The 18,011-nt window shown below is 30.9% G+C and overlaps 2 protein-coding genes across 2 annotated transcripts in view; both read left to right on the forward strand.

The window, feature by feature from the left end:
* LOC144568508 (proline-rich receptor-like protein kinase PERK5) overlaps positions 1-6,368 on the forward strand; it is a 53,647-nt gene extending 47,279 nt beyond the window's left edge. The window contains exons 4-10 of the mRNA XM_078318866.1: positions 3,082-3,555; positions 3,774-3,860; positions 3,956-4,026; positions 4,970-5,046; positions 5,418-5,562; positions 5,870-6,031; positions 6,281-6,368. Coding sequence (XP_078174992.1) covers positions 3,082-3,555; positions 3,774-3,860; positions 3,956-4,026; positions 4,970-5,046; positions 5,418-5,562; positions 5,870-6,031; positions 6,281-6,352 — 1,088 coding nt within the window. The 3' untranslated portion in view covers positions 6,353-6,368. The remainder of the gene's footprint in view (positions 1-3,081; positions 3,556-3,773; positions 3,861-3,955; positions 4,027-4,969; positions 5,047-5,417; positions 5,563-5,869; positions 6,032-6,280) is intronic.
* Positions 6,369-13,391: 7,023 nt separating this feature from the next.
* On the forward strand, positions 13,392-17,589 carry LOC144568507 (putative proline-rich receptor-like protein kinase PERK6). Its single transcript, XM_078318865.1, has 9 exons — positions 13,392-13,565; positions 13,633-13,745; positions 14,513-14,995; positions 15,225-15,311; positions 15,410-15,480; positions 15,960-16,036; positions 16,443-16,584; positions 16,916-17,077; positions 17,287-17,589. The coding sequence occupies exons 1-9, from the start codon at positions 13,453-13,455 to the stop codon at positions 17,356-17,358; spliced, it is 1,320 nt and encodes a 439-aa protein (XP_078174991.1). The 5' UTR covers positions 13,392-13,452; the 3' UTR covers positions 17,359-17,589.
* Positions 17,590-18,011: the final 422 nt, after the last annotated feature.

Raw genomic sequence — 18,011 nt, forward strand, 5'->3', positions numbered from 1 at the left:
CCAAAAATTTTTTTTTTTTTTTTTTTTTAGAATTTTTTATCCCGAGCGCAGATTTTTTCTGCGGCCCGGATTTTTTATTTATTTATTTATTATTATTTTTTTTTTTTTAGAGTTTGGAGAAAAAAATCCATGGTTTGGTATATGTATAATATGTATAATATATATATCTATAATATAATATATGTATATGTATATGTATATGTATATGTATATGTATATGTATATGTATATGTATATGTATATGTATATGTATATGTATAATATATATATATATCTATAATATAATATATGTATATGTATATGTATATATGATATAATATATGTATATCTATATATAATATAATATAATATATGTATATGTATATGTATATATAATATAATATATGTATAATATAATATATGTATAATACAATATATGTGTATATAATATAATATATGTATAATATATGTATATGTATATATAATATATGTAATATATATTACATTATATGTATATGTATATATAATATATGTAATATATATTATACATATATTATATATACATATACATATATAGAGTTAGGCTGGGGTGCTATGGATAGCATAGTGGTCTCTATGCTACGGCTTAATATTCGAGTTTTCAAAATCCAAACGGTCGATCCGAACCGTTCATCTTACTCTCCATATTAATATCTGCTTGGAGACCAAATTTTATAATTTTCTGAATTTTTTTACTATTTATTAAGCCACTTTGAAAATCACTAATCCAACGGTTTTACTGTTTTGTGCAGCCACCGTTGGATCAACAATTTTGTAAAATACTTAATAAATAGTAAAAAAATTCAGAAAATTATAAAATTTGGTCTCCGAGCAGATATTAATATGGAGAATAAGATGAACGGTTCGGATCGACCGTTGGAATTTTGGAAACTCAAATATTGAGCCGTAGCATAGAGGCCACTATGCTATCCATAGCACCCCAGCCTAACTCTACATATATATATATACATATACATATACATATATTGAGTGTGGCTAATTTGCTACCGGAAGCACTTCGACCGAGGTGCTTCCGGGGTTATATTAGCATATGTGATGTTCAAACAACAAATCCAAACCGTTAGATGTTTAATCTATATTAAAATCTACTTGGGGACTAAATTTTACATTTTTTGGAATTTTTTTACTATTTATTAAAATGGTTTGAAAATCACTGTTTTTTATGGTGCGGAATTTTAATAAAAACAGCGATTTTCAAACCATCTTAATAAATAGTAAACAAATTTCAAAAAATGTAAAATTTAGTCCCCAAGTAGATTTTAATATAGATTAAATATCTAACGGTTTGGATTTGTTGTTTGAACATCACATATGCTAATATAGCCCCGGAAGCACCTTGGTCGAAGTGCTTCCGGTAGCAAATTAGCCACACTCTACATATATTATACATGAGGAGGGATCAAGTTACAACATCATTTTTTTTCATTTTCAAAGTCCAAATTGTCGATCCAAACCGTTAGATATTCAATCTATATTAAAATGTGCTTGCAGACCAAATTTTACATTTTTTGAAATATTTTTGCTATTTATTAAGATGGGTACAAAATCGCTGTTTTTATTAAAATTCTGCACCATTAAAAACAGCAATTTTGTACCCATCTTAATAAATAGCAAAAAAATTTCAAAAAATGTAAAATTTGGTCTGTAAGCACATTTTAATATAGATTGAGTATCTAACGGTTTGGATCGACGATTTGGACTTTGAAAATGAAAAAAAATGATGTTGTAACTTTGTTGTAACTTTCAAGTGTTGTAACTTGATCCCTCCTCATTATACATATACATATACATATATTATATTATAGATATATATATTATACATATATATTGTACATATACCAAACCATGGATTTTTTTCTCCAAACTCTAAAAAAAAAAAAAAAAAAAAAAAAAAAAAAAAATCCGGGCCGCAGAAAAAATCTGCGCTCGGGATAAAAAATTCTAAAAAAAAAAAAAAAAAAATTTTCGGAGCGCAAATATTTTCTGCGCTCCGGAATAAAAATTCCGGAGCGCAGAAAAAATCTGCGGCCTGGGCATTTTTAAAATTTCCCTCAAAACTTGGTCATTTAAAATAAAATATTTATTATTTTGGGTATTTAAAAAAAAAATCGGCATATATACAAATGCAAGTTCACAAAAATTTCATTATTAGTTTGCACATAATTGGCAAAAGCAAGTTCAGAAACCCTCACAACAAAGGTTTCATATTGTAAAAATTAGCAAGTTCAGAAACCCTCACAACAAAGGTTTCATATTGTAAAAATTAGTTCTTTCAAGTTGGAACACTGCTCTCTTTTTTAGAAATAATTTCCAAATAGAATCGTACTTAATTACGCTTTTATATTTTATGTTGCAAATTTTTACATGTCTTTCTATCCATAGTTTTTGCATTAAAAACATAATTTTTGAATTATATTCGGATCACAAAATTCCAAACCTCATCAAATTATTTTAAATTTCAAATTTGTTACTATGGTCATGAATCAGCTGACAGGTCGAGTACAGAAAATTTATGGTAATCTAACCCGATCCTTTTTAGGGTTGATTTCTGGTTTATCTTAAATTTCCTATGACATGCAAATAAACTGTACTGTTTTCATTGAATTTAGTCTGTTGTTGGAATTGCAACCCGCAACTGTATAACTGTAGAGGTTTCTAGTGAGATAAGGAGTATATTGTTCCCTGTTAATTTGTTGGTCCTGGAAACCCGGGATAAATGGAGATAAGGATAATGAATTCAATAAAACTCATCTACTTCATCAAATTCTTATTTCAAGAAAGAAGAAAACAAAATCTTGCACCTACATAATTATGTGATCAGACTTCAGAGGTCTGAACTCAATTATTTCTTCATTGTTATTCTTAGATCTCATATCTAGCTCTATATGAGAGTAACTTTAAGTTGACCAGTGTCTAATGTCCAAATTAATTGTAAAGCCAAAAAGATGTTATACCCAAAGTATTGAAGTGCCTAGTAATTCACTTTGCTAGACATGAACAAATATAAATAACGAGAGAAATATTATTGTTCCTCTTGTTCAGATTCAGATGTTGGTTTACGGAATAAAAACAGACATGTAAGAAATGAGACAAGTGCTGCTCTGCAATCGACGCAGACTCTCGTAGAACATGTCATTAATATGACACAACAACCAGTTCCTCTTGCAAGCTATCTTCCATTTACAGTCCCTCGAAGTACAATAATTTATGGCTTTCCTAAAATTGGTTTTACCTATCAAGAACTGGCAGCTGCAACAAATGGATTTGCTGCAAGTAATGTTCTAGGTGAAGGTGGATTTGGGAAAGTGTACAAAGGTAGGCTGCAGGACGGAAGTTATGTTGCAATCAAGACGATCAACTTACACGGGGAGGAAGGATTTTTTAAAGAACTCGATTTAGTTAGTCGTATGCACCATCGTCACCTTGTTCAGTTAATTGGATGTTGTGTCACCCAAGGAAAAAGCCTGCTTGTATATGAATTTGTTCAAAAAGGTTCACTCGACCGTTATTTGCATGGTAATTTTCAACCAAAAATTGGTTAAGTATAATGACAGCTAACTAAGTTCACATTATAGGTTTCCCAAGTTTCATTTGCTTGTTGTAATTTTAGATTAATTGATACCTTAATTGGATCAACATTAAGTTTGTTCTACTAAATTAAATATATAAGACCAAACGGTTAGGAGACTGTCCATTGTAAAGACAACATATTAACTAGTATTTACACTGTACAGGGGATGGGGCAAAGACCATTGATTGGCCTACCAGAGTGAAGGTAGCTCTTGGCTCCGCCAAGGCTCTTGCTTATCTACATGAAGGATGTCAGATCTTGCTATCCATTTGAAATCACTGATTAATCTTCTCTATTTTGAGTGTATATGGCTTTCTAAGTTCTAATACCTTTTATTTCTTCTAGGCCAACCTAGAATTATCCACCGTGATGTGAAATTGGCAAATATTCTACTAGATAACCATTTCCAGCCCAAGGTACATCCTGAACGCCCATTACTCATATTACAATTATATTTATATTAATTTTGTTTCAATTGTTCGCATATGATATGAAACATATCTCCTTGTCACTGGATCTAATTGCTCCTTTCCTTCATCATTTTTAATTTATCATCTGTGCTTGTCAGAAGTAGATGTCCAACAATCAATTAACAATCATCATACCATAATTTTACAATACAAGATTTCAGTTGAGAGAAATCCTCTGTTTTTCTCACTACCATGGTGGATTAACATTAATACAACGATGTAGAATGGCCTAACTCAATAAAGAAACACACAGGCAATGAAGATTGAAAAGGCTTTCATTGTTATTGATGTGCACTCTAATCTGCTATACTTCAAATGATCTTCTCTCTCCATTTTTCTTAATCCTTATAGTTATAAACTTATAATCTAGTTTTCCTTCTTGGACATGTCCCAGACCTTTTGTTTTCCAGTCATTTTTTAACTGGTTAGAGGCTTTGAGTACTGTCACACAAATCTTGCTATCCATTTGAAATCACTGATTAATCTTCTTGGACATGTCTTCTGAGCATGAATTATCAGATAAACCCCAAAATTTATTGTTTTTGGCACCCGTAATTTCTCTTGCAGTGATCGAACTAGATTTCACCTGTATTTTTTCAATTTTTTTTTTCTTAAGTTGACTTTTTTTGTCTTAGTTTTTTTTTAGGTCAAGGATGGAACTAATTAGACCTTCTTCGCTAAGTTCAGTAAAATTAAGGGTCAATCTTTTTTACTGACAAAAAATAACATAAATAAATAAATTATAAATAAGCAGACAGTTTAGGCTTTTATTTTAAGGTAAATTCATGCTACATTAGTCTAATCGATGATCGACAACCTAAGGGACATGAATTCAAAGCAGCAGAAACCTCATGCATGGCCTCATCCTATATCTTGTGGTTTAATACAGGTCGCAGACTTTGGTCTTGGAAAGTTCTTTCCTGATGATGTGGCCCACATCGAAACACGTGCAATGGGAACATACGGGTGTGATATTTCTTTATTTCTGGAAAATACTATTTGCATGCTTGTGGTATCATGACTTTTGAGCAGCGATTTATTTTTGCTATTATCAATGTATATCTTGTTTTTTATGATGTAGGCTTTGGAGAGATACTATATATTACCATAATTTGCAATTTAAGAGTTGTTAAGGATGTCGAGAAACTATATTGATAGTATGTTTTTTATGGCATAACCATTTGAAAGAAGCATGTTCCAGATAAAAGCAGGTTACATGTATGAAATTGCTGTTCAGTAATTAAAAACAATTGTTAATATTACATGTCAGGGAGTATGAAATGCAAAAATTAACATGGAACAAAGAAATCTTAGTACTATAGTATTAAATGTGCCAGGTATGCCGCCCCCGAGTATATTACCACCGGTGTGCTAAGTGAGAAGTGTGATGTTTATTCGTATGGAGTAGTACTTCTTCAACTGATTAGCGGAAGGAGGCCATGCACTGCCGATTGTGAACCTACTAATTTTTTGGTTGATTATGTAAGTTACTATTTACTCATTTATTAAACTTCCTTTTTTGTGTCAAAAACAGTTTTTGGACCAGACATGCATCATTGCCTTTTCTTTTGCAGATAAACGGAGTTCACTTGATATTGTTTTTCTTTCATTTGATTTTAACATTCTATACATCTAAAAGTAACCAAGTTATTTTATTTTTCCAAAGAATCACAGTACTGTGCTTTTCACCTTGTTAAGAATGATCCATAATATAATTAGTTTGAGCACTTTGTTGCCCAATATTAAGGATTCAAAGGCAATTTAAAATAATGCTATTATTCCTTTTCAGATAGAATCGAAGTTAAGGTTAGCACTGCAAAACAATGACTTCAGTGAAATAGTAGATCCACGATTAATGAATCAGTACAATCATGATGAAATGAGAATGATGATTTCTTGTGCTACTGCTTGTACGCACTACTCGCCACATGAACGCCCACCTATAAGTCGAGTAAGATCAATTATCTCAATGTATAGAGCATAAATACAATACATGATGAAATGAAATTGGTTTTCTTTTCTCAAGGGAAAAAATGGGAAAAAAGAAACAGAAAACAAGTAGTCCAAGATTCTTCCACACAAACCTATTACCAAAATATGATTTTACACACAATTCTGTTGTTAACAATTGCAATTTATTATAACTTTATAAGCAACGTGTGTTTTGAAATTTCTCTGATAATAATTTTGACTTGAACAGATTGCTCTTGTGCTAGGAGGAAGACTACCTCCAGAAACTCTAGGTTCACTAGATAGCCATTTGACCACATAATAATTATTTAATCCTAGATATTTTGTAAAACATTATATGCTTTAATACAATTTGAGTATATAACTATAGGATGTTAAATATTTGGGATTGATGTCATAACTTGATGATATTAATATTTGGGATTGCTGCAATGATTATTGAATGTTTACATGAAGAATATGGTTGATGAAACTACATATGGTACTCAAGCAGAGGTTTTCTTTCTTTTCTTTTATGGTTGGAAGTTCTGAGGTAATTGTGAAACACTTCAGGCCCTGAAAATCAGGTAACAGGTGTGCTAGTAGTATCGCAAATAAATTTATCTAATTTTATCCTCCTATTTGTTTTAGTAATTATAATAACAATGAGTGTTCCTCATACATTCCACAAATTCAAGAGCTGGCACACCCGTCCCATGGGTAATATATTGACAGAGCTAATTTGGCTTCACGCAGCGCGTGACAATAGAGACAAAATAAAAGTAGATGAATGTATGTATTTACAAGCTAAACGTAAAACACGTTTTAAGAAGTACTTACATTATGTTGCACGGATCGCGTGTAGATCTGTTTCCTTGTACGATTTAATGGTCAATTTGCATTGCATGAATGAACCCCGCAACATATTAATAACATATATAAGAAATGAATATGAAAACATGCATGATAGATCAAAACATGTATATTTACAAAGAGACTTGATGAACTTAGCAACATCCTAGTTCCACTCAATTATATATACCAAACATACCCCACAAAGATAACTTAATAAATAACAACTCGTATGTAAATAGATAATAAGACTTTGTAAATAATTTTTTTCTATTATCAATGAAATCGTCAAGTGAGTCCGCTCACTGAGCTTCAAAAAAATAAATAACAACTCACTGATAGAATCGGAAGAGGTCGCAAATTTAAAGCCCCACAAATATACACTTATGAATATGAAATAGTTGAGTGTAGGGGTGAAAACGGTATGGATAATATTCAATCCGTATTTAAAAAATTAGATATGAATATCCAATATTCGAATATCCATGTGGATAAAAATACTGATATAATTTTACGTTTCAATTATCCATATCCGAATAGTTGATATATACCATATATTTTAATATATATTATGAAAAGTTTATGTTAGTCACCATTATAATTAGATAAATATTATGAATTTTAATATTTTTAATATTATTTTAATAAATATCTGATCCGATCCGAATTCGTATCCGTATTCATTTAATATCCACTCTGTATCCGTATCTGGAAAAAAAATATATAATTTTACCAATATCCGCTTCGTTTTCACTCCTAATTGAATGATTTGATCTCCAACCTTCACTAATAACAATCAACACACACATAGAACCACCACGTAACCACCACGTAATCCTTAATTATCTCACCGTAGCCCATCTCATAATATAATATTATATAATATATTAATATTATAAGTATATTAATATAATAATATAATATAAAAAACAAAAAATATATAATATAATATAATATTATATAATATAATAATAATATCAGTATAAATTCTCGGACGGGTTTAGTTTCCCGTCCGAGCTTTTTTTTTTTTTTGGTTCTGTTCTGGACGGGTCTATCTTTCCCGTCTGGATTTTTTTTTCCTTCCACGCGACTAAGCTGCTGTTAGCGTTAATTAAATTAAGAAAATTCGGACGGGTTAATTAGTCCCGTCCCATGAGACGGGATATTTGAACCCGTTCTACTTATATCTCGAAATATTTCAAAAACAATCCCCTATTTCGATATTTTATTAATTTATTTACTATTAATAAAAAAATCGGTCATACATTATCTTTGACCTCTTTGTTTGTCAGAATATGTAGACTTTGATTTCGTAATGATTGTTACATAATGTTTATTAATTAATGAATATATTTTTCTATCATGTTCCTTCTAAATTTTTTTAGCGCATGATAAGATTGATTATCTCATCATTCGTGAGTTGTTAAACTATTTATGAAGTTGTCTTGTGCAATATGTTTGGTATATATAATTACTTGGGAAGTTTGTAATTTTTTATTCTCGCTATATATATATATATATATATATATATATATAGAGAGAGAGAGAGAGAGAGTGGCTAAGCTCAAATCGTTTGTTCCTGGGCTCAGGAACAAACGATTGGGTTCTCCAATTTTCGAAGTTCAAACGGCCGATCCAAACCGTTAGATGTTTAATCTATATTAAAATGTGCTTGGAGCCAAAATTTTATATTTTTTGGAATTTTTTTACTATTTATTAAGAGGGTTTGAAAGTCGCTGTTTTTTTATGGTGCAGAATTTTAATAAAAACAACAACTTTCAAACCCTCTTAATAAATAGTAAAAAAATTCCAAAAAATATGAAATTTTGTCTCCAAGCACATTTTAATATAGATTAAACATCTAACGGTTTGGATCGGCCGTTTGAACTTCGGAAATTGGAGAACCCAATCGTTTGTTCCTGAGCCCAGGAACAAACGATTTGAGCTTAGCCATTCTCTCTCTCTCTCTCTCTATATATATATATATATATATATATATATATATATATATATATATATATATATATATATATATATACTAGTGAGTTGTCAAGTAATTTTAAACGAAATGCTATATATAAATAAAAAATAAATAATGATAAAGTCAGTGAAATGTGGAAATTTAACACCATAATATATATAGTAACATAGGAACTCAATTTCTCTGATTACTTTACGCATATTTATTTTTATTAAAAAGTCATATACACTCTAACATAATCGATTTCAACTTTTGTTTCTACTTTCTCAACAAAATGATATATCAATATTATACGATTAAAAAATATAAGTAATAAATTATTGATATAAAAAATACAAGTAATAAATTATTGGTATATATATTCAGTTTAATAAATTAATTTAAGAACAAAAAGTATATTTGTTGTAGCAGCTTAATTAGAAGTGTAAACATATCAGATACATATAGTTAGTAATCAAACTGTATCTTTATTTATTATAATTTTCCATATACAAATAGTCTCGAATACAAATATGGATCGGATAATTTAAATAATTTTTCAATTAATTCGGATATAGACAAAATTGGATAGTATCTGATGATCCGTTGACACCCCTATTTGCTACCCGGCCGGTTAGCATCATATTTTTTTAAACCAAAAAATGAAGAAAAGAAAAACATGAAAAACATTGACCAATAAATGAGAATATTGGACGGTTTTTTACGTCCAGTTTAATTTGCTTAGATTCAACACCTTTAACGAAATCTTGATGAGAAATGAACGTCCCAGATCATTTCTGGGAGTATCAATTTGTTCAATAGGTACCATATATACATAAATGATCAATTTATGATGTTGTCCTGGTTGATTAATACACAAGGACATGAGGCTAAATCTTACTAAAACTGTAAAAGTTAAAGAACATGGCCGTTTTGAATATCGTCATTATTATTTGAAGTTGAAACTTGATATATATATAATTTAAAAAGTAGTTCTAAAATTTTATTGAGATAAATTTAGTTAACTAAACTGTATTTAGCTCAGCCAAAATACTTGTAGGTTCTTTAATTGGCATTGTGTGAAATTTAAATAAATAATGCTAGATAATAAGCATCCATATATAATTGAAAAATGCAGTTCTTGCTTATTGTTACCAAGGGAAACACCTATTTTCCCTTGTGTGAATGAGATCTAAATGATATATCATTACATGTTTGTGATACAATTTTTTTTATTTAATAAGACTTGGTTATGAATTAACTTAACATGCTTCGGCTTCTTCATTTAGACCAATTAATTTTGTTAATAATATTTTTCCTTAAGAAATTAGAAGAAATCAATTATCACTAGAAATTTATTCAAATACATATATTTCAATCAAATAAAAAATTATAAAATTTATTTATTAGGACAAAATATAAATAAAACTCAAAAAAACAAAATACTTAAATATGCATGTCGAGTTTCACAAAAATAATAAAACAATATTGCAATATTATAATTCGACTTGAACAATTTTGTTTAAAATTAAAACTTGCAACAGATCAACGAGAATAGATGACCAGATCAATATTATTTATTAGGAACTTTTATTTTGATATTTTACAATTACTTCGTAAAATGTAGGAATGTGAAAATTTCAATTTTTTTTTATTCCAAGTTCTTTTTAAAAGTCGTAAATGAAAGAAGTACTTTTAATAAAAAAAATTATTTCTCTACGGATTATGTTCATTTATTTGTAAAAATAAGTCGAAATAATTTTACTAGTTATAAAAATGGTTACCCTCCTCTATTATGATATTAGAAAGAAAAATTAAGTTACGTTTTGAAACTTATTTGATCAAATTAATTTTCAAGTATCTTGTTACTTCAATTTAATGTAACTTTTTTTTATATATATTTACAATTTTAATATCGACTTGCGAATCGCAGCATTATTTAGGAATTTGATTTTAATTGTTTTGTTAATCTTTCATAATTATATTAATAAGGCTTGGCCTTGCAGGTGTAATCTTCACCGTTCGAAAAATGAAATGAACGATTCTAATTTAATTTAATTTTACTGTAATATAGCCAAAGTCAATATTGTACTATAGACACCCTCATATTCGATCTAATCTAAATCTGCATCCGTATTCGTATCTGAAAAAATAAAATATAAATATAAATTTACCACTATCCATTCCGTTTTCACTCCTAATTTTATGATTTAATCTCCAACCTTCACTAAAAATCAACTCACACATAGAACCACCACGTAATCCTTAATTATCTTACACTAAAGAAAAATTAGAACAAGAATTAACGCACGTGACAAACAAAGAGATCAAAGATAAGGCATGTTGTATTATTGACTTATTGTATTAGAAGGTGATCAAGTAGCAGTGCAAAATATATGGTGGTGCAGAGAAAATAATGAGTTAAATTCTACTCGCCGGAAAATATATTGTACCTCACCGGAGTCACCGCCTAGCCTCCTATTTTCTCTCACATATTTCTAAGCAACTTCACATCATGCGGTAATTCGCTGGATTAATTAGTTCCTTGCAAAATCAATTGAGGCCAAAGAATTTTACAATCACTTCCTCTCAAAATTGCAATGTGCCAACGTTCCAACTGACCGTTCTGACTTTTTTAAAATCTATTTGTTGGATTCACGTCGAGAAGTCGAAGACTTGTTCTATGTTGACACGAAATGTTTCATCATACCCCGCCACACGAGATCGAGAACTTGAGGGTGATTGATGAATTCGTATCCTCTGAGATATCTCAAACTTTGAGTGACTTTATGGAAAATCCCAACCGTTTAAATACGTTCTGCACGAATCTCAAAGGACACATAATACTGACCCCCTACATCACCTCCGAATAGGCACCGGACACGTTGGTCACGCAAAAGTTGAGATATCTCAGCACTCGTGATTGATTGGGTGAACCGTGAATTAATTATTCTGATAACATTATACCTGATTTTAAAACAAATGCGTTCCGGCTGTCGAAAAAAGAGAATTCGATTTCTTTCTCATAATTAAAAAAAAAAAATTTGACGAAGAAGCATGCGTTTTATATTATCATAATTTTATAATCAATTATATTTATGAAAACGCAGAACAACAAATAAAAATTGTTAATAACTTTGATTACTTTAAATAAATTTGACAATCTTTTTCGAATGAAATACATAAAAATGTAGGACAATCTTATGAACATATTGTTTGTCTTATATTAATTGTGGATTAGTTTTTATACAATTATAAATGTCAACTGATAATAAATTAAATAGTATTAAATGTATATTGTTGTAAATTTTAAGTTATGGTTGAGGCTATGGTACTGTATTGTCCGGATTGGTGAGTGATATGTATTAATATCTTTGAATTCAAAGTTCAAATAGTGAATCATTCAACATGTAATTAATTGGAGAAGGAGCGGAGTGTACTATAAAATGTGTAAATATTTCTCTTGTCAGTGAAATTATTACCGGCTAATTTAATATGAATCAGTAATTTTCAAAGCGACTTAATAAATAGTATAAAAATTCAGAAAAATGTAAAATTTGGTCTCCAAGCACATATTAATATGGAGAACAAGATGAACGGTTCAGATTGACTTTTTGAATTTTAAAATTTCAAATTTAAACTGATAGTACTTCGGCCCATATGCTACCGAAAGCATATTAGTCACACACACACACTCTCTCTCTCTCTCTATATATATATATATATATTAGAAAATTAATATTTTTGAATGGTCTAGAATTATAGAATTTTTAAATCCAATGATTTTCTATCTACCAATAAAATTGATAAAAATACATATATAATTTTATCAGAAAATATATTTTCATATGAAGATCATATTGAACGATTCAATCGACTATATATTTGAATCTTGAAAATAAAAATATTGATTCATAATACCAACCAATCTGCCATAGTACCATAGCCTCACTCTTATAAGTTATTTAATGAACGATAAAATAGACATTAAATTTTGTGATTTAATTTTCACTGTATAATAACGCATAATACGTATAGTAAAAAATCATTGCTGATATCAGTAAAAAAAGCAGGATACATAAGAGCATCTACATCCCTAAAACTCAAAAGGATTTCTAAATAACTGTTAACTACTTTTTAGAAATTATGGTCTTTAAAGTTTCTAACTCTTACATCCCTGAAACTCATTTTAGAGTTTTTATTAAGCCACGTCAGCAACAAATTAAAAAAAAAGAAACAATTTGAGCCAATCATTTGGCCAACATAGAGTTTATAAACAGTTTCTTAATAAGAAACTTTTCTGCATAGTTTCTAAATAAGAAACTCTCCCACATCCCTGAAACTGAATTAGAAACTGCCACGTCAAATTAGAAACTCTAATAGTTTATAGATGCTCTAAGTGTTCATTCTTTTCAGCCCGTGTGAACGGCGAGACGATAAAGGATTTAAACATTTGATTTGTCCATATCAAATATCTGGAGTGAATGCGACCCAGTGAGGGAGTCGGAGGGGCAGCGACAAAGTGAGAGAGTCTCCGGACACGGACCCAATTGTCTCAAGTCTCAAAACGTACTGAAGTCAAGAAATTAAGAAGCAAAAAAAAAAAAAAAATGCAATGGTGCGAGTGCTTGTGGCAGGTACTATGGGCATCCGTCATGATTCCCATCAGTTTGCCTCTCCTTCTCCTCCTCCTCCTTGTCGCCTCAATCTGCGGACTTACTGGGTAAAAATATCTTTTGACCACTTCATCTCAATTTTGAGTATTTTTCTGAATTATTTATGTACCACAGTGAATTCCTGGTGTGGCTCTTTCCTACCCATATCTTCTCAAAAGAACTGGTTGAGATGGGTAACAATCTGGCCTCTACTGCCAAGAAGATATTTTATTGGTGCTTGCTCAAGAGTAAGTATTTCTTTTTCAGAAGTGTATTCTCAGATAGAATGGAATGTCAATTTCCGGCTGTGCCCAACTTATATAAGACTGAGCCATGAGTTAGTGGTAACAACATTCACAAATAATGTGATCTGCATGCGGTTTGTTATCTTAAAGTTCCTATGTCTTCCAAATAAAATGTTTTTTTCATTTGATTTACTCTTTTGCTGGAATTGCAACCTGCATGCAACTGTATAAAGGTTTCTAGTGAAGATAAGGAGTATATATTGTTTCCAGGTTGTTGGTCCTGTAACTGTAACCCAGGAAAAATTGAGAGGAGGAAACATAAAGAATTCCACAGTCAGAAATCAAGTACTTATTAAAAAATGAACAAAACAAAAAAAACAAGTGCTCTGGTAACTGTGGCTCAAGGTAATAGAGTGATAAACAGTGTAGATAAGCAGGATTAGAAAAATATGATAGTTTAGAGGGATTCATGAGAATAAATTAGTAGATCTAGCAATGAGAATCATTTGACTCGTTGTAAATATATTTTTTATCAATAGATTCATTAGTAGGTACTTAAAGCCACTACAACAACAACAACTAAGGACGGAGCCAGACTTTCAAACTATAAGGGTCAAACGTGAATGGGGGTCAATCTTTCAGGGTCAAATGTCCAAATTGAAATGCCAAAAACGTTGGCATACCCAAAGTATTAAAGTGCGAGTTGCTCACTTTACTAGATATCAACAATTATAAATAATACGAGAAATACTATTGTTCCTATTTTTCAGATGCAGCTGTTGGATTACGTAATAAAAACAGACATGTAAGAAATGATAGAACTGCTGCTCTGCAATCAACGCAGACCCTCGTAGAACATGTCATTAATATGACACAACAACCGGTTCCTCTTACAAACCGTCTTCCATTTACAGTCCCTCGAAGCACTATTATTTATGGCTTTCCTAAAATTGGTTTTACCTATCAAGAACTGGCAGCCGCAACAAACCGATTTTCTGTAAGGAATATGATAGGTGAAGGTGGATATGGGATAGTGTATAAAGGTAAGCTGCAGGATGGAAGGCATGTTGCAATCAAGACCTTGAGGTCTAATGGCTACCAAGGGGAGGATGAATTTTTGAAAGAACTCGATTTACTTGGTCGTGTGCACCATCGTCACCTTGTCCAGTTAATTGGATGTTGTATCACCGAAGGACAAAGCCTGCTTGTGTATGAATATATTCCAAGAGGCTCACTCGACACTTATTTGCACGGTAATTTTCAACCAAGAATTTTAGTTAATTAAGTTCACATTATAGGTTTTCCAAGTTTCATTTTCTGTTGTAATTTTGGATTAATTGATGCCTTAAATCGGATCAACATTTAACTTATTTCTACTAAAATACATATATATGAAAAAGCAGCACATATATATAAGACCAAACTATCAGGAGATTGTTCATTGTAAAGACAATATTATACAAGAATTTTTTTATTGTACAGGGGAGGGGTCAAAGACCATTGATTGGCCTACTAGAGTGAAGGTGGCTCTTGGCTCAGCCAAGGCTCTTGCTTATCTGCACGAAGGCTGTTAGATCTTGCTATCCATTTGATATCACTAATTAATCTTCTCTATTTTGAGTTGAAATGATTTTTCAAGTTGTAACCCTTATTATTGTTTCTTCTAGGCCAACCTAGAATTATCCACCGTGACATCAAGTTGTCAAATATTCTACTAGATGACCATTTCCAGCCCAAGGTACATCCTGAACTACTATCACTCCTATCACAATAATATTAATTTTTCTTGGAATGATTGTCCACAAATTATATGAAATATAGCTCCTTGTCGCTGGATCTGATTTCTACTTTCATTCATTAGTTTTCAATTTATCATCTGCACTCGCTAAATCCCAATTAATAGATCACCACCAATTAATTAACAACATAACTCCAATCATCAGACCGTAATTACAATACAAGATTTCAGTTGAGAGAAATCCTCAGTTATTCTCACCAGCATGGTGGATTATCATTAATACAAGGATGTAGAAGGGCCTAACTGAATAAAGAAACGAATGGGGAATAAAGATGCTTGAAAAAAGCTTTCATTGTAATTGCTGTGCAATCTTGTGTTTAATTAGATGCTATAAAATTAGCATGCACACTTGTGTTTTATTAGAACTTAGAAGAACCTCATATAACGTCATCCCATATATATCTTGTGGTTTATTACAGGTCACAGACTTTGGTCTTGGCAAGGTCTTTCATGATGATGTGACCCACATCGAAACACGTGTAATGGGAACAGCTGGGTATGATATTTCTTTATTTATGGGAAATACTATTTGCATGCTTGTCAGATCAGGACATTCGAGTAAAGAAGTAAAGAATTATTTGTTATAACAATGTATTTCTTGTTTTTGATGATATACGTACGCTTTGAGAGCTACTGCTGCTACTACTACCATAATTTGCAATTTAGAGTTTTAGTTCAGGATGTTTAAAAAATTATGTTGATAGTATATTTGTGATCTCTGTTTTTGTGCCATACTCATTTTGAAAGATGCATGTTTCACATAAAAACAGGTTGTATCTATAGGATTGCTGTTCAGTAATTGAAAATATATGTTAATTATTACATGTCAGGGATTCTGAAATGCATTGAACATATTAATACGGAACAAGAACATCTAAATATTGTAGTATTAAATGTGTCAGGTATGCTGCTCCAGAGTATATTCAAACCGGTAATCTAAATGAAAAGTGTGATGTTTATTCATATGGAGTAGTGCTTCTTCAACTGATTAGCGGAAGGAGGTCATGTACTCCCAAATGTGAACCTATGTTTTTGGTTGATTATGTAAGTTCTTATATTCTCTTTTATTAAACTTCCTTTTATTTGTGCCAAGCACAGTTTTTGGACCAGGCATGCATCATTGCCTTCTCCTTTGCAGATAAATGGAGTTCTCTTAATAATCTTTTTCTTTCATTTGATTTTATTCTGCTTGGATTCAGTTGATTTGAATATCAATGAATGCATATTTTAAGATTTTATACATCTAATAGCAGCCATGTATTTTTTTCTTTTCAAAGAATCACAGTTATGCTTTTCACCTTGTTAAGAATTAACCATTTAATTAGTTTGTGCGCTTTGTTGCCCAAACTAGAATAATGCTACTATTGCTTTTCAGATAGAACCAAAGTTAAGGCCAGCACTGCAAAACAATGACTTCAGTGAATTAGTAGATCCACAATTATCGAACCAGTACAATCGTGATGAAATGAGGATGATGATTGCTTGTGGTATTGCTTGTACACGCTACTCGCCACATGAACGCCCACCCATAAGTCGAGTAAGATCAATTATCTCAAAGTACAAAGCATCAATATGATACAGGGTGAGATGAAATCAGTTTGCTTTTGACAAGGGAAAATGGGAAAGAAGAAACACCAAAAACAACTATTACAAGATTTTTACACAATTCTGTTGTTAACAATTTGCTATTTATTATAAGCAACGTGTGTTTTGAAATTTCTCTGATAATAATTTTGACTTGAACAGATTGCCCTTGTGCTAGGAGGAAGACTACCTCCAGAAACTCTAGGTTCACTAGATAACCATTCGACCACATAATAATTATTTAATCCTAGATATTTAATCATGTCTCTAAAATAATCATATTTTGTAAAACATTATATGCTTTTAATACAATTTGAGTATATAACTATAGGATGTTAAATATTTGGGATTGATGTCATAACTTGAGCATATTAATATTTGGGAATGCTGTAATGATTATGGAATGTTTACATGAAGAATATGGTTGATGAAACTACATTTGGTACTCAAGCAGCGGTTTTCTTTTCTTTTCTTTTTTGGTTGGAAGTTCTGAGGCAACTGTAAAACACTTAAGGCCCTGAAAATCAGGTCCACCAGCTTACTTCCTCGTAAACCGAAGTCTGTATCCCGTAACAGGTGTGCTAGTAGTACTGCAAACAAATTTCTCTAAATTTATCCTCCTATTTGTTTTACTAATTATAATAACAATTAGTGTTCCTCATACATTCCGCAAATTCAAGAGCTAGCACACCTGTCCCATGGGTAATATATTGACAGAGCTATTTTGGCTTCACGCAAGAATTAGATGACTGGTTTGCTGCGTGAAGCAAAAATATGTCTGTCAATATCTTCACCCTGTTCCCACCTATTGCGCAACTCACTACATGAATGTATGCATTTACAAGGTAAAGTGTTTATATCAATAGAAACATGTATTTATATCTAAA

The sequence above is a fragment of the Carex rostrata genome, chromosome 17 (genome assembly GCF_964058835.1).
Source record: "Carex rostrata chromosome 17, lpCarRost1.2, whole genome shotgun sequence".
NCBI lineage: Eukaryota > Viridiplantae > Streptophyta > Magnoliopsida > Poales > Cyperaceae > Carex > Carex rostrata.

Excerpts from the sequence above, each read along its gene's own strand:
- LOC144568507 (XM_078318865.1), top strand. The coding sequence starts at position 13,453 with ATGCAATGGTGCGAGTGCTTGTGGCAGGTACTATGGGCATCCGTCATG. Across the intron at positions 13,566-13,632 it reads TCAATCTGCGGACTTACTGG|TGAATTCCTGGTGTGGCTCT; the intron begins GTAAAAATATCT and ends TATGTACCACAG. Across the intron at positions 16,037-16,442 it reads CGTGTAATGGGAACAGCTGG|GTATGCTGCTCCAGAGTATA; the intron begins GTATGATATTTC and ends TAAATGTGTCAG.